Source organism: Aspergillus pseudotamarii (assembly GCF_009193445.1).
Source record: "Aspergillus pseudotamarii strain CBS 117625 unplaced genomic scaffold BDV38scaffold_14, whole genome shotgun sequence".
In the NCBI taxonomy this organism is placed as follows: domain Eukaryota; kingdom Fungi; phylum Ascomycota; class Eurotiomycetes; order Eurotiales; family Aspergillaceae; genus Aspergillus; species Aspergillus pseudotamarii.
Genome location: NW_022475028.1, coordinates 215,615 through 232,069, shown reverse-complemented (window position 1 = coordinate 232,069; position 16,455 = coordinate 215,615). Strand labels below are relative to the sequence as shown.

General features: G+C 49.6%; 7 protein-coding genes across 7 annotated transcripts; 2 read left to right on the top strand and 5 right to left on the bottom strand.

Annotated features, from left to right (window-relative positions):
- Positions 1-68: 68 nt before the first annotated feature.
- Positions 69-1,167, bottom strand: BDV38DRAFT_269577 (oxidoreductase, short chain dehydrogenase/reductase family; the record flags this gene model as incomplete). The annotated part of the gene is made up of 4 exons (XM_032056986.1): positions 69-158; positions 261-558; positions 662-957; positions 1,120-1,167. The coding sequence occupies 4 exons, from the start codon at positions 1,165-1,167 to the stop codon at positions 69-71; spliced, it is 732 nt and encodes a 243-aa protein (XP_031915853.1).
- A 578-nt stretch (positions 1,168-1,745) lies between these two features.
- On the bottom strand, positions 1,746-3,383 carry BDV38DRAFT_241199 (Fe-S cluster assembly protein dre2). Its single transcript, XM_032054004.1, has 2 exons — positions 2,346-3,383; positions 1,746-2,282 (listed from the first exon to the last, which is right to left on the bottom strand). The coding sequence occupies exons 1-2, from the start codon at positions 2,962-2,964 to the stop codon at positions 1,969-1,971; spliced, it is 933 nt and encodes a 310-aa protein (XP_031915852.1). The 5' UTR covers positions 2,965-3,383; the 3' UTR covers positions 1,746-1,968.
- Positions 3,384-3,683: 300 nt separating this feature from the next.
- BDV38DRAFT_269575 (zinc finger HIT domain-containing protein) lies at positions 3,684-5,057 on the top strand (the record flags this gene model as incomplete). The annotated part of the gene is made up of 3 exons (XM_032056985.1): positions 3,684-3,727; positions 3,794-4,273; positions 4,343-5,057. The coding sequence occupies 3 exons, from the start codon at positions 3,684-3,686 to the stop codon at positions 5,055-5,057; spliced, it is 1,239 nt and encodes a 412-aa protein (XP_031915851.1).
- Positions 5,058-6,071: 1,014 nt separating this feature from the next.
- Positions 6,072-7,636, bottom strand: BDV38DRAFT_280704 (uncharacterized protein; the record flags this gene model as incomplete). Its single annotated transcript, XM_032059374.1, has 2 exons — positions 6,072-6,835; positions 6,886-7,636. 2 exons carry the CDS (start codon positions 7,634-7,636, stop codon positions 6,072-6,074), a joined length of 1,515 nt encoding a protein of 504 aa, XP_031915850.1.
- A 1,369-nt stretch (positions 7,637-9,005) lies between these two features.
- Positions 9,006-10,502, bottom strand: BDV38DRAFT_291067 (ankyrin repeat-containing domain protein; the record flags this gene model as incomplete). Its single annotated transcript, XM_032061652.1, has 1 exon — positions 9,006-10,502. One exon carries the CDS (start codon positions 10,500-10,502, stop codon positions 9,006-9,008), a length of 1,497 nt encoding a protein of 498 aa, XP_031915849.1.
- A 641-nt stretch (positions 10,503-11,143) lies between these two features.
- On the top strand, positions 11,144-12,358 carry BDV38DRAFT_280702 (glycoside hydrolase family 16 protein; the record flags this gene model as incomplete). The annotated part of the gene is made up of 1 exon (XM_032059373.1): positions 11,144-12,358. The coding sequence occupies one exon, from the start codon at positions 11,144-11,146 to the stop codon at positions 12,356-12,358; it is 1,215 nt and encodes a 404-aa protein (XP_031915848.1).
- A 124-nt stretch (positions 12,359-12,482) lies between these two features.
- On the bottom strand, positions 12,483-16,213 carry BDV38DRAFT_241193 (SUMO protease ULP1). The gene has a single exon (XM_032054003.1). It carries the CDS (start codon positions 16,097-16,099, stop codon positions 12,812-12,814), a length of 3,288 nt encoding a protein of 1,095 aa, XP_031915847.1. The 5' UTR covers positions 16,100-16,213; the 3' UTR covers positions 12,483-12,811.
- Positions 16,214-16,455: the final 242 nt, after the last annotated feature.

Genomic DNA, 16,455 nt, shown 5'->3' with positions numbered 1-16,455 from the left:
CCTTTCTCGATGCAGAACAACCCAGCCTGACAAAGACGTCACGGTCATCCCATTCCCAATAAACCAAACTACCACTTCTCAACATAAGGTCTCAAATCCAACTCAAAGCCCCATGTCGTCCTGGGCTGCGTATGCAAATGCCAATACGAATCGGCAATCTAAAAACAGAATCAGCCTCTCCTTCACCCATACAAAACCCAACCCTTAACGAAAGAAACAAAAGTTAAATAAAACAAGGAGAGACAAGGAAAACAACTCACCGCCCCAGGATCCAACTTCGCATCCTCATGCTCAAAAGTCCACGCCTTGGTTCTAGGAATATCAATCACGCCATCAATAATAACATGCGAGACATGAACTCCCTTGGGTCCGAACTCGCGAGCCAGACTCTGTGCCAACGCACGGAGGGCAAACTTCCCCGATGCGAAGGCCGAGAACAACGCTGAGCCTTTCAGACTAGCTGTTGCGCCGGTGAAGATGAGGGTAGGTGGGTGCTGGAGACCAGTTGCCTTTTGAAGGAGGGGGAGGGTGCGTTGGGCGAAGTTGAAGCCTCCCTTTCTGTTTCTTTTTGTTAGCCTCTCATATCATATCCAGGACTAAATGGTTCACTAGGGACTAGGTAGAAGGAATAGAAGGACTACAATGGGATGGAGAAACGAACCCCTGACCCTCAAACCCCGAAACGTATTCCTCCTCCGTCAACTCCAGGAACGGCTTGCGGACGAATCCACCCCCGGAGTTAAATACTGCTGCTGCTAGCGTCGATCCCCCATATTGCTGGGTGATTTTCTCAAACGCGGATTTGACGCTATTTGTATCTGATAGATCGGCACTAATGCCCGTTGCTTGGCCACCGTTTGCGTTGATTTCATCGACGACGGGCGTGAAGTTTGCTGGGTTACGGGCGAGTAGAACGACGGAGTAGGTTTGGGCGAATTTGCGGGCGATTGAGGCGCCCTTTTTGTTTTTCTTTTGTTAGATTGTTTGTTTCATCCTCATTGATTATATTGGGTGAGTTGGTTAGGAAGATTGATAGATTGGTTGTGGGGACGATGTGGGGTTATGGAACTCCCTCCATTGACGATATGATCCGAGGGGATTGATTAGATGGGGACATACAGTTCCTGGACCGACGCCGGCGATGATAGCGAAGGGTTTGCTGGCCATTGTTTCTCTTCTGTATTCCTTAAGTTTGTACTGTTATTGTTGTTATTGTTCAGAATCAAATTGTGAAATTGGTTTGAATAAGATATGGGAATTGGTATCTACTTATACTACACAACTGTCGTGATTTCCCTCGGCGTTTGGTTCATGCCGATGCTTAGAAATCGATGCGGAGGTTAGTTAGTTGTTTGTGATTTTCTCATCAGTCGCTGCGGTGATCTCATCGGTTTTGCTGGCATATAACTGGACCGTATCAGTGAAGAGGATTGATTTTAGGATTTATAAAAAGATAATATTATAATAGATTTTGTGATTAATATACAATGCTTGCTTCGGTGTTTGTTGTTCTTGGAGAGGGGTCCATGATTTACTTGTTTTGGATGTTGTTAGGGCTTCAATCACCGAGACGGCGGGATAACGGTGTCTTAACTGTTTATTTGATGTATGAAGTGACCGACTGAGGTAGTATTGTTCCTGAGTATATGGAATTAATATTATAGGATAAGTATGGAAGAGACTTGATCAATCTGGTATCTGATTTATGGATACAAAGGAGAGATAATGAATTAGATTGGCTTGTTTTACATCCTGACTTCAAAGTGGATCTTTTAAATGCGTAGATAACTACTGAGTATAAAACGACAACAAAAAAGTTTCAGTTTGAAATAGCTTTCTTTCATACATCCTTGAGAAAAACAAATCATGCCATTCATAACAATACCTTACCGAAAATCTATCGCCACAAAACACCTTTTAGGGGATATTAAGTAAGACCCGAAAACCAGACCCGGAAAAGAAACACCCTCACAGCTGAACCATATCATTCATAATCTTGACCTCCTCGCCGGGCTTGAATGGCGGCAGTCCAATGTACGGACAGCTGGAGCAACGGAACGCATCGCCGAGCGAGCAGCTGTTGCACGAGCTCGTCTTGCCCTGCACGGTGAAGTCCAGCTCGTCGTTCAGATCGTCTGTGTTTAGCTTCAGAATGTTGAGATCTTGGGCGGCCTTTGCCTCACGTGCACGGTCTTCCTCCTCGAGTTGATTTGCTAGACCGCAGGTGCAGTCCTTGCAGGGACGTCGGCGCTTCTTGGCGGTCTCTGGGACGCAGTTTTGGGCTGGAGAAATTAGAGTCAATATGACGTTTAACAAGGTAATCGAATATATAAAGGGAAACTCACGTCGTGGAAGAGGTCTCTTCAAATCATCGTCCGAAAGCAACGCATCCTCATCAATCAACTCGTCGTCATTGTTCTGAGTCGGATCAAACATTCCCACGCCGTTGGTGCTGGCTCCATTCGTAGCCACTCCATTCTGCACCCCATTGATCTTGTCCTTCTTCTTCCTGCCGCCCAACTTCAACGGCACAGCAGCCTCCTGCGCTGGCTTCTCAAACCCACCATCCTTCTCCACCAGCCCCGCCAAAATAGCCTCCAACCCCTCACTAGCCCCCAAACTTCCCTGCTGCAGCTGCAATCTAGCGCCCGCCTTCATCGCCGGTACCAAAGCGGTATAAACATCCCGAGTCAACAATCGCACAGCCTCATCCGACTGCGCGTCCGTCAACACCAGCACGAGATCATATGTATTGGGAGGAAGGGAGACGAAGCCTGCGGAGAGGCGATCGAGCATCTGAAGATCGGTCGAGGAGCGATCGAAGGTCGAGAAAACATGATGGAGTTTCTCTTCGTGGGCAGCGACAGAGGGAGGGGCGAGGAGGAGGTTGCGCTTTTGACTGCCGTTTGACTGAGGTGGGGTGGGGAGGTCGATGTCGACGGAGGTGTCGATTGTGATAGACATTTTGGGATAATTATATTGGTTCAACTCCTTGTTTGTTTTTCCCTGATCGGTATCCTTGGTTCTGTGTGGTATATGCGGAATAGAAGGTATGAGTTGGTTTGGTTTGAAGAAAAGAAAGTTGCACTGGATCGCCTTCCCTTATCAATTATTAAGATCTTTGGTGGGATGAAAGATTGGTGGCGGCTTTGGGTGCCTGATTTGTCAGGTGGATACCGATCCGATAGCGGAGATGGAATCAGGAACAAGGCGTTACTAATGCGTGAGTCACTGGAGGAGTGGGGGATTATATACCTAGTTTGATTCTAGTTAGACGGGGTCTCTCATTCAACTTTCCTCTTATTACACTGGGCGTGGGTGGGTTCGGTGATCTTTGATAGTTGATCTGATCTGGAAAGACGTGATCCATTACCTAACAAAGTCAAAGTTCTCTTCTTATCAATCAGCGCACATGACCTCCTTGGTGTCTGAAAACGGACATCTGATCCAGGCAAGAAGCTTATGCCTCAGGCATGAATTATAGAGAATTAAGGCATCCATAGACCTCCTTATCGATAAGCTAAATTTATCCAGACTTTTTTTCCTCCGCTCCACTACTCATCTCTCATATTATATCATAACAAGACCTGTCGCCGTATCCATACTTAATACTTTACCCTCTGTATATTTATAATACTACCTATCCAATCCCCCATTATTCTGAATAAGGATATATAATAGAAATGTCCTCCGAAACCCCCCTCCTCTCAGATCTCTGCACAATATGGTCCGTTCCACCATCACCAAACCCCCATACCACCAAACCACCTACTAACAAATAAACCAAAAACAGCCATATCCAACCCCCAAAATACCGCTGTCCCCGCTGTTCAACCCGCACCTGCTCCCTTCCCTGTTCGCGCCGCCACAAACTCTGGTCCCAATGCAGCGGCGTCCGCGATCCAGCCGCCTACATGAAGAAAAACGAACTAGCGACCGAATCCGCCTTCGACCGAGACTTTAATTTCATCACAGGTATCGAGCGTACTCTGGAGCGCGCGGAGCGTGATGCCGAGAATAGGGGGATCTCTGTACAGCCTGGGACTTCTGGGCGAGGGGTGGATCTAGCGGTTGTGGGGCTGGATGGGGATGAGGAGAGTGGTGGTGGTAATGAAACGGGGAGGAAGAGGAGGAGGGTTGAGGGTGGTTCTGGGGGGTTTGTGAAGGGGGAGTATGGGTTTCTTAGGGGCGCGGAGGAAGCTGGTGTTACTGTTCTTCGGGCGCCGAGGGGGATGAGTCGGAATAAGGCCAATGCGTCGAAGTGGTTGCCTAAGTATGTTTTTCCTTCTTAGGGTTTTGGTTTGGAGTGAAGTGAACGGAGTGGTTGCTAACTCTGGTGCAGGAACAAGTGCCTAAACTGGACGGTCGAGTGGATTGCTCCCGATGGGGAGAGGAGGAATAGACTCTGTTTGGAATCGTCGACTCTTGCGGAGGCCTACAATCGGTCTTTTCCATTGTCTAAGGAGGAGCGTGAACAGAAGAAGAAAGGCCAGGAAAGCAAGTCGGAACAAGTGGACGTCAATTCATCTGAACAACTTCCTGATACACACGACCCTACTCCGTCTCCCGCAGAAGCTACGCCTCAAGAAACTGTGCCTCAGGAAACTATGCTTCCCAACCCTGAGAGCGAGACAAAACCGGACATCGCACCGGAAATCCCGGAAAACCAGCCTACGACATCCACGGATGAGATTACCTCCCACCGCGACCTCTACTTCTATCTCCATCGCCCGCGGACGAGCACGAAACGGCCGGTGCTTGTCCCTCTCTCTCCCACTGCCACCCTCACCTCCGCTCTACGTGGCCGCACCGTTCTAGAATTCCCGACTATCTATATTCTATCAGACTCACCGGATGCCTTGTCTTCGGAGCAAGAGAACGCAAAGTTCCTTCTCGAGAAAGATTATCTACGCACACAGCCACAAGGTGAAATCGAGTCGGGAGAAACTTCCGAGACGGATGGCGACCAACCGGCACCCGGGTCCGTGGATATTTCAAATCTAGATGAGAGAAAAGTGTTGGAGGTGCTGCAGAAAGATCTATTGGAGCCCGTTTAGACCGCAGGATGTTGATGGTTGCGGGAATTGGCTCTTAAGATATCATTGTTTCAAATGGGACTGGGTTAACCTTGATCTAATTTATCAATTGTTAACGTTTAGTAATTGGTCTCAGCGGTGGGCAACGGGTTTAACATGACACTTATAACATGACGCTTACGAGTGGGCCCACGCTTAAGCGGTTGATGCACGATGTAGAGGCTGCGGCCAGCGGAGAGGTTTGGTCCAGATACGTAGAACGTCTCGACTCGTGGGATCGAGACTGTCTTCTTGTTAATATCACTGCTCCTATTGTCATTGTATCAGATAACCAAAGCTAGCTGTAATATGAAACGCCAAATGCAAGGTATATAACGCTAGGTCCAGACCAAAATAGAATAATCTGCAAAAAACAATCCAACCAAAGGGGTATCTTGTATACATATCCATCCAGGGCGCCGTATCATGCCTATCAACTCTAATCGTAGGTTATGAGCCCCGACTCAAGACTCAACTGTCAGCATTACGTAAAGTATTGTGTTTGCCTTGAGCAGGACGTCGCAGGCCACCAAGATGTCAAAAGGGTCTATCAGTTCGATGCCATGGTGCGGCGAGCCTCACGGGAGAACTCGCTATTTATATGCGAGGGGCTGGCCGCACCGTAACATACCCAGTATTTGGAATGTTGCTACACATCGACAGTGGCATGATGTGCCCTATGTCGATCGTTGTGCAACCAAGAAGCAGTGCTGCTGTCGCGCACCACACCCTGAGAGTGCTACAACTATATCAAAAGGTTCAGTTGGAGCATTCTCTGCGTGTCGTGCCAGCGATGCATCTGCAACGAGATGTGTGAAGGACAACCGTCGATCGCGAAACGACTAGTCCAATGAGGATAGAGCATTAAAGGCTCTTGCGCCTATTACGTGACTATTGCATGAGTACTTATATGGTATAGTCACGTAACGGGCAAGAGCCTTTAATGCAAGCCTCTGTATTCAACCAGTATATCGTGTTGACGATATCGTGATAGAATCACGGACTAGTCGCATCGGACTCGGTCGCTGGGAGTTCAGGGTCATGTTCCTCTGTTTTGTCCGTTGTATCTGAAGGGGACACGATCTCGGTCGGAACCGTGTTCGGTAAGGTCCGCGCATCATCGTCCTGTGCTCCGTCGCCACCGTACCGGCCATTACGAATGCTGGCTTTAGATTCGATGGGAGACATTTTCTCACGCTCAGAGCGACCAGGCTTCAACCGGATGCGTCCACGTTCCAAAGCTCGAAGCAGAGTACCGACTTCCTCTGAAACGATGTTTCGCAGCTTACTCATAGCCTCATCAGATACTTCTGAGTGGGCATTCCATCCAAGCTTATCAGACTCGTCCGAAGCCATTGATTTTGACTCCAGCGACGGTCCAGTGATCAGTCTGTGCAAAGCAGTAGGCGACACGTTGTTGGGACGGCGTGCCATCTTCACCGGTTTCGGCTTCGAACCCGATGACACCGACGGCAGGTCCTCTTGCTGCCGCTTCGGGGGACGTGGAATATGGGTATTCGGCCCTTCTCCAACTTCGTTCCGAATTTTGTAATAAACTAAACCCAATGTGGCAGCCAGTGCCTGGTGTGCGGCCTCAGGATACAAGCGAACTGCTTCAGCACGAGTTAAATTGGACGGGTAGTCACTGGAGTCGCTAGAGTCACTATCGCTAACAAACATAGCCTCTGTCTGATGCATTCGACCCCAGTATTGGTAACCTCCAAGTTGGTAGAATTCGGCCAACTGAACCAACCGATTGACTATATTATGTTAGACTTTCCGCAGGGACATTCACCGTAGCGCGACTTACTCCGACTGCGCTTCTTCAGGCACCAGAAGCGCCAGACAGTAGGAGGGAAATATTCCGGCCACTGCAGAGTGCCATCATCCTCAACAACGGGGACAGGGGTGATTGGCGCATGAGTGGTGTGGGCCAGGGAGTTGAAGCGGACGCGTTCCGAATGCTTCATGCGGGACTCGATCAAGGAAAAGCGGTCGAAGACAGAATTCAAATGCCGTGATGTTTCATGCTGAAGAGTGATCAAATCGGTACGAAGTTGACTGATGGTTGCGTGTAGTTTGCTGATCTCCACCCGGCATCCACACACGTCCGTCTGAACTTGTTCGATATCGGACTGAATCTGATCGATATTCTTCGACAAACGGTCGACATCACTGCGCAAGAAGACGGTCTCATTGCCGGTCTGGCCGATACTCGACTTCAGTTGGAACACTCCCGACTTCAGCTGGTCCACATCCGTCCTCAGCGCGACCACATTAAGATCGATTCGGTTCGAGATAGAGCGATGGGCTTCGAATTCCCGGCGAATATGTTCATCTTCCCGGTTCCGTCGATCGACATAGCCGTCTTTGGTGAGGACAGTCGAACGTAGTTCTAGAACACGGGAGTCAAGGAGGGTTAAACGGTCGTGGATGTGAGATAGGGCAGGGTCGGATAAGCTAGGCGGTGTCGTTTCATGTAAAAGAGATAATCTAGGGCTCGAGATGGGTATAGACATGCTCGAAGTGCGAGACAAACTCCGTTCAAGGGTGGCTGTCATAGTGTTGTGATGGGAAGGGACTGAGTATGGTAGATAGGGATAAGAGATAGGTGATAAAATCGTGATTAATTCGAGTTTCAACAAAGCCAACACCCCCTAAATTCATTCAACACGATATGAGGTCCATTTCGGCGATAGTTTGAATAATGATAGCGATGGGATGTGTGGGTTGATCGATGGTGGTGATGGTTGATGACGGTTGATGACGGTTGCAAGATGAGTGAGAAAGACTCAAAACGCTCTCCTTGACCCGTGACCGCCCCATCCCCTCCAACTTGCGTGGCAGACACGGGATGGCCCAATGCGGTCGGGACTGCCGGTCGGTTAGCCCTAATCAAAACATTGCGAACACCCGTCGTTCAACAACTGGTCCTCTTTTTCGCAGGAGGAAAATATCCTCAGTCTGAAATAGACCAATTGATTCATTTATCCCTAAATAACAGCTCTAACGGTGCCCAACACTTGAATCTCAAATGAAGCCCACCGAGAGAAAATGCTCATCACAAATCCTTCTTCCGTCAGCAATACGAGCCGTGACAATACAATGAGACCAAATTCAGCACCGAGCTAAAGGCTTGGCAGCCGCGCTGCGTTCAGCTGACCAGCTGGAAGCCAATGATTGACCAATTTGTCTCCCACTTTGCCTTATCACCACCCAAGGGGCCTTCCTTTATTGGAGAACAGAAATAGCCCTCGGCGTCATTGTGCAATCGCCCTGAATGGGATCACCCGTGCCGTATTCGTATTACTCTATCTTACATCCCACGGTCGGGAATGACCACTAACCAGTTGACCCTGCTAACCGACACGACCTAGAATCTTATAAAAATATTTGGAAAGAGATAGAGAAAGGAGGGGGGGGAAGAAAAATAACATAAAATAAAAGACACTAGACTAGAACACACTTTAATTATAATAAAAACACAGTCCGATTCGACTCCTCATAGTACTACCGACACCGCTTGGGTTGCTGTCGTGCATTCAAACGTTCCCGCGTCCGAAAATCATTCTGGGGGGAACTCAATTCCCATACAAAGTGGGCCACTTTTGGACGGGGGTCGTCGTCCAGCACCACTAGCTTATGTAGGGCAAACCAGTATCAGTAAAATGGATAGTACTAAAACTTAGATCATATAATGATAAACCAGATATCAGAATAAACTATGAGTAGCTCATAGTGGCGCAGAAGTATAAGAAATTCAACAGTAGTTTCAACATTGATGGAATCTATATATTTACAATCGACTACTGCCCAACTATATCACACACCAACACCAGCAGACTTCAGTGATGACCCTATCTTCGAAACAGATATAGAAGTAAAGTAAGCAGACAAGAAGGGGAAAAAAGTGACCAAAGAAACTAAGTACTACGTGAACAACGCCCCCCACTCTGGAAATCCCTCTGGTCTTTCGGTCATAGGCATTCGCCAACGATCATCCCCGACATTTGCTTGACAACCGTACTGGAGTAACGTCCGAGCAATCTCAAGAATGTCCTTCTTCCCCTGACTGAATCTCCTGTGTGCTCCCTTTACACCTTCCAGTAGTTCATGCGTGTATACTTGTAGAATGTCCTCATATGCATAGAGCAAGGCATTGAGCGGAGTACCTTTGGTCGGAAACTGAAGAGGAAGAGGGTTGCCCGCATCGCACCGCAGTATGAGGAGTATATCGACGAGCGCTAGATCCACGGCGCGAGCAGCATACCATAGCGCGGTCTGGCCGCCCCACGCTCGCTTGTTAAGATTGATGTCTTGGTCGTCGAGAAGGGTTACGATGTTCCTGTATTTCTGATGCTCGATCGCATACATCAGAGGCGTTTGGCCTTGTCTATTTCGAAGGTGCAGATATTGAGGATACGTGTCACCCTCACTGTTACCAACCCGCGCGGCCAATTGCATTACTGCGTCCAAGACAGCATAATCCATGTTTAATACGGCGGCATGAAGAGGGGTCTCCTGGTTGATCGGATGTTGGGCCCGAAGAAGTTCTCGGCCATCCAAACCCAGTTGAAGTACCTCATTGAACGCATCATGCTGTTCATGAGCACAGATGCAAAAAAGGCTTCGGCCTGGGACTCCACCCCCATTGTGAGTTAAGAGCTTCCTGAACGCGTCCATATTCCCAATCTTCCATGCCAGCGTTATCGCCGTCTCTTGCTCACCGTAGGCGTTTGCCTGCTGGTCAACTTGAATCTCATCCTTGAGGGATAGGAGGTAGTCTATGACCTCCCTCGCCGATGTTAAGACGGCCACAGCCAAAATGTTGTACCCACATAAAAGCATACCGTTCGGGCTCATCTCAAGCGTGACTAGCATCTCAACTGCGCGAGCATCATCTCGAAGGAGAGCCAATCCAACTGACGTTCTTGCCAAGGAGGAATGTATGGGGTAGTGGGACGGCTCCTGCTCAGGCCATATAGGGTCTTCCAAAGGTCCAGGCTCGAAGTAACTGGGAATCATTACCGCAGCTCGGATCAGAGGACCAGTTAAGGTAAGGATTATGTTTCTGGCAGTCGCCAATAGCGATCTTGCTCCTTGCCCAGGTGGAAGACGAGGAGTCATCAGACGGTGCAGCAACGCCATTCTCGCGTCGTCATCACCCCATACGTCTAGCAGCTTTTGTGCCACATTATCAGTAGTAAGTTGCTCTTGCTTTAGACGCCGGACACGACGAAGTACGTCTGCAACGTGTGGAATTGATACCACATCATCTTCTGTTTCTGTCGAGAGGTCACGTTGTCTTTGAGCAGCCTCTCGACGGTTCTGATGTACCCTCGCATGGCCTTTTAATGCCGCGCCATAATACTGTGGATGGAAGCGTCCGCAATGGATGCATTCCACATTTTCCCTGCGCCTCGGCATCGCATCGAATATTGCGCGTTTCTGGATATGAGATCGTTGTTTCTATTAGATGCTACGCAGACCATACGAGTAGGAGCCCGGTTAGGGAGTATGTATATATAAGACATTGGATTCTTTATCAGTTGACATCTTCATCCAGTTTAGATACTTTAGGCCGTATCAAAGATGTGTTCAAGAAACTATTGAAAGGCACTGGGTCGTTTATTCATAGACCATGTTGATATAACAAAGGAATACAATGCCAGTGACTGTAGGGATGCCCCTATAGTGCTCCTTTGTAGGTAGACGTTCTTTGCGACTATTGATTGTAGTCTTAGTGTCAGTATAGTCTTATTGTGTTCCCATTCTGTTCTTCTCATGGAGATAAAACAATGGACACCCTCGTAGTCGTTCAATAAGCTTAATTGAGTTATATCGTAGTATCCAGACAGTGTTATACCCTGATCCCCAAGATTGTGCAGAGGGACGAATGACTCTGTAGTGGAAGTAACACACAAAGACGCACCTGCCGTAGCATCACTAACCCTAATGATATACAACATATCCAAGTGACTAGAAACATGCAATATTCTCCAAATAACCAATACTCCTCGATATATATTACACAAGACATTCCTTTCTCTTATCTTTTCCCATCAACAATGAAGTTCAACAATCTCACTCTCCTACCCAGTCTCTCTTTGATACCCACGACCACCACCTCCCCAGCGCCAAACCCACCATCAACAAACAACACCCTTTGCGACTGCTACATAATCTCCGGCCCAGACCCAGGCTACTTCACAAACTACCACTTCTGGGACTTCCGCAACATCGCCCTCCCAAATGTCACCCAACAACCGGCCCCAGAACCCCCCGCACTATATACCACGCTCCTCCTATCCAACACGCCCTTCATCAATGATTGGCTTCCCCAAACATGGACCAAAACCGGAACAACGGAGCTCCTCCCCATCACCAACGCCGAAACGAACGTATTCATCGCGCCAAACCCAGACCCCCAGAGCCACGTCTCGCCAAACCCAACATACCTCCTCCTCCAGACAACCCGGCACGCGGACCATGTCTCAACAGCCGAAATCGAGTTCCTAGGATGGAATATCCTGCACTGTTCACTCCGTGTCAGAATGAGACTTATGTCAAATGAAACCGCCCTCGGCCCCAGACGCATCCGCCCAACCACCCGAGACCCCCTAGACAGGCATTGGGGCAAAGGACGTCGAAGACCAATCGGGCATAATGTCGTTCCCAAGGGCGCCTGCGTCGGACTCTTCACATATCATTCCAAAACATGCGAATCGGATATCGAGATCCTTACCTCTGATCCACCCAATGTGATTCATTATTCCAATCAGCCAGATTACGATCCCGTCTCGGATACGGCTATCCCCGGAGCGGGCACCATGGTGAACCTCTCTGTGCCGTGGACGGCGTGGTCGACGCATCGCTTGGACTGGTTTCCCGATATGTCGCGTTGGTATGCTGGGGAGGCTTTGCAGGCGGTTAAGGCTTATGGTGTGCCTCGGGAGCCGAGTACTTTGGTTCTGAATCTGTGGAGTGATGGGGGGAATTGGACAGGGAATTTGAGGGCTGGGGAGTCGGTGTTCTTGGGAGTTGAGTGGATTGAGATGGCGTTCAATGTTTCTTCCGTGGCTGGTGCGCCTGCTGGCCGTGGGGAGGACTTAACGAGGTCAAGAGATAGGACGGTTCGGAGGGCTGATTTTCGCGATGTTGATAGTGATGTGCGCCGGGCTAGGAGTAAGACGTTAGGAGGTGATATCGTGAAGCAAGAGAATATACGGACAGGAGATAAGGTTGGGTGTCGAAGAGCGTGTTATGTGAGTGACTTTCATTAAGTTCTCTATACAGTCACTACGTCTTCATGGTCTTATAAATATTCAATCGACATCTTTACAACGGAGACACGGTGTCTTTGCAGGTACTCACATTGGTCTACATTGTATCCACAGATATTTAGCGCTCAAATCAACCATGTCCATGTCCTTATTCAATCCACCACATGTCGCATGCTGCATGTGCATGTAAGCATCAAAAGCGATTTTCGCCAGCAGACCCAATTCAATGTCATATGTCAGGAGCTTTGCTTCAACTGACGGGTATCACTCGTATATGTGCCAAACGCCGTTGCTGATCCCAAAACGAACTCTTACAATATATCCATCCCATACTCTCACAACCTCCAAAACTCCACGCAATGCAAGAAAACAAGGAAATAAGAAGAACAAAAGACAACACAATACAACATTGATGGTTTGGTCTTCCTCCTCCTCCACCGGGAGGGAATTGTTCTAGAGCAACACCTCCCCACCGGAGGCCGGATCAAAATCTCCTTCCAGCCCCCCGGCCATCAGCTCGGCTACTATCTTCTTGCGCAGCAGGACAATGTCCCGCGCGCAGTATGATAGTGGCTCGAGGCCGATGGCCACCGCTTTTGCGGTAGACAAAAGGAATACCCCGCAATCACTACCGTTGTCTTGCTGAGGTGAGACAGACGGCAGGACGCGCCATTCCTCCTCGACGTAATGAGGGCCCAATTCGTTACGGAGCCAATCCTTCATCACCCCCACGTGCCGGTGCGAGAGTGAGCCCAATGAGTCAAAATGCTCAATGGTGCGTTCCAATGGCTTGATCACGATAAGCGTCCAGTGTGCACTGTTGTGTACTGGAACAAACACGGTATCCACGTCAAGAAGAGACGCGCCGCCAATCTTGGCACGATTGGCCCAGCGTCGGACAGACTGATAGCCTTTGTCGCGCATGTTGGAGAAAAAGAAAGTATTGAAAGCGTGAAACCGGGGTTTGTCACCACGGCCGTTGTTGTGATTCGTGCGGCGCAGATAGTCGACGATTATAGCAAGGTACGAGTTAATAACCTCATCGTTCAACCAGGCCATGGGAGTAAAACAAGTAGACAGATCCTTCTTCGTCAGCGGGTCACCGGACAGAGTAGTGGCGATGCGGCGGTTGCTGTGTGCGGCCATGGCATTGGACACTCGGCTCATCCACTCCCCTGAAAGAGGGCGTACAGCTGGGCCTTCAACACGAACTCGTGCTGGGGTTTGCTTACGCTTCTCCTCCTCTTCGATCTTTCTCCACTCGTCAGCATAGACAGACTCCGTCCGGCCGGGCGGAAGCGGTTTTGCTTCGGGGTAAAAGAGGCTCACGGCTGAGACGGGTCGTCCAAGTGGATACTCAATCTGATCTTCCCACCAATGTCCTCCAAATCCAATCAGTTCATCTTCAGTGTCAGTCTTTACCGCCGATCTAGAAATTGGCGGGACATTCTCCTTCTGTTCAATGGATGCTTTTTTAGCAGAAACACGTTCGACGTTGGGAGACGTGGGATGAAGGTACGGAGCAAGGTCAGGGAGAGTAGGCTCCGGGATGAACTGTTCAATCGGATCCTTGAAGCGTACTCGCTTCTTTGGCTTCGGCTTCGGCCCCTCTTTTGGCGCGGGCTGGCCTAGACGTTCGGTGCGTTCGGAAAGTCCAATGTGGGTGGATACACGGGATCCCTGGTCCCTCAAGACCTCGCTGAAATCCCCTGTTTTCCATGCTTTTTGTAGCGCAAGTTCGCGTTTGCCACGCTCCAGGTTCCTACCTGGCCACAACCGGCGCTTAAGATTGGGGCTCATAGACTTGACCTGCGGGGACTTCTGGACGCCTGTCGGTTTGGTGAATCTTCGATTAGCCCAGCGGTGTCCTGTACTTTCAGGATAATGGCTGCCGCGCTGTCGAGGATCCCTCTCAAGGTTTGCGGCGTGTGACATGGAAGAATCATTTGGCATCTCCATGAAAGATGAAGACCCAATGGTCGGAGATTGTGGAATGTCCAGAGCCAAATCTGGGAAAGGAAGGTTTTGCACTGTGGGGTAACCTCTCTGCCTACGCCTTTCATGGTCTCTGATCATGCGTCTCTGCTCCTCGGGGAGGCGACGAAGTGCTGCAGCTCGTGATGGAGAAGCTCTGAGGCCAGGAGAGCGGCGCAATGGCTGCGGATGGCGACGATGTTGTACGTAGTCAACCACGGGCTGCCCAATCAAATTCCAAGTCTTAGTAAAAACGTTCTTGACAGTTCCCGACGCAGCGTAGGCGCCTTTGACAATGGCGTAACATGTTGCCCAGTACGGGCGTAGCATATGTGAGATCTGTCCATTGTAGAGGTTGCCGTCAAGAGTGTCAATCGCTTGCATCCGCTGATTATCCGCATCACCAGATTCATCAGTAGCGGTGTTCGAGCCACTGGGGCCAGGTAGTGAGGTGGTAGGAGATGGCGCGATAAGTGCACCCGTCATGAGAGGGTCTTCTCCTGCGCGCAATATATCATTGACGGAAGAAGCATTAGATGTTGCAGTGGCGGATGAATTATCGTGGGAAGGCTGCTCAGGCCATCCACCAGGAATGAGGGCATCAGCACGGCTGGAATGACCAATTTGACCACAAGCATTTTCGCGGGTAGAGAAATTAATCTCGGCCGCGAGTGCGACAGGAGCGGTCAAGTACTGGGATTGCGTCGCAGCATCGCGGCGAACGGGAAATGTAGCGGTCGGCACGGTATGATGTTCCTGGATAGGATGCGCAGCGTGGGTTGATAGCGCTTCGGCTTTCTGGGTGTCTTCCTTGCTTATGATAGCGGAATTTGGGAAACCTTCCTCGCTAACGCGTCGATATTTGCTCGACGGGCTATCCGCCTCGGGGTAAACCCGGTGAGCCGATTCATTGAAACCATCGTCGACTGATCTCTTCCGAGAGTTGAGCGATGTCGCAGTGGTAATCGATGTGTTCGACTCAAAACTAGGAGTTTTGCGGTCCCAAATGGACTGGGTGGTCGAAAGACTATTGAAAGACGAATCACGTGTGGTGGGAACGCTTGTTCCGAGAGTCACTGGCTTATTAGACAGAGAATTTAGTACGTTGTTCGAATGAGAGCTGTATCCGTTGATCGAGGTGAAGGCATTGGTTTTGTTGTTTAAATGGCCGATTATGTTGTTCGATGCAAAAGTACCTCGGAGGAAAGGCTGCGCGATGAACTGCTGCTTGAAGCGGCCAGTCGATGGGTCGATTCGCGCCTGCGGTGAGAATCGCGTCAACGGTCTGATTATTGGAGCTCGTGTCGCCGGCTTTCCGTCGAGTCTGGTAGCTTTGGGCACACCACCGCGTTTTGGGGGAGTAAAATGAACCCAGTAATCAGGTCTAGGGAGGTTCTGGGCAGTGGTCCGTGACGGTTCGTTTGAGGGTAAAGGGCTGATATCCATGGGGTCGTAGTATTGTTCTTCGGCCCCCATACTAGTGTCTTCAGTATCCATTACGCTCATGTTTCTCATGGTCATGTCCTCCATCACGCGTTGCTGGGTCGAGAATACGCCAGCCATGGTAGATTTAGAATCCGGACGATTGTGGAAAGGTACAGATATCAACGTAGAAGATATTGGAGCGCGTTGTAAGCGAGAAAATCGTGTAGTGAGAAGGCAAAAGATGATGATGAAGAGAAAGAGTATCAGGAAGATATGGGTTGAAGTGGTGAAGAGATGAGGGAGGGGGAAAGCAAAACAGATGGGATCGCAATTACTGGCCATGGGTGGTTGCCATGGTTTTTGTTGAGGTCGCGACAGTCGCTAGAGTGAATGGCAGCTCCATGAGCGTGCTCCCCTTGATAAACAGATGGCAGGCTGGAAAGGCGCAAAACGAGCCTTCCTACCGGCGCGCAATCTGGAGAAGTGAATTGATGGGAAGAAGTTAAAGTAGTTCCCGGCATGGTTTAGACGTTCCGAAGCTTAACCACGCTTTCCCCTTTTGGGACCTTCACGTGATCAGTCTGCAGACAACAACGAAATCGATCTACAAGTACTAGTAGCTCATCAGTGTATCGAGAACAGCTCTCCTACCATTAGAGATGCAATTTCAATATTCTGCTAATTACCCTTCTGTATAT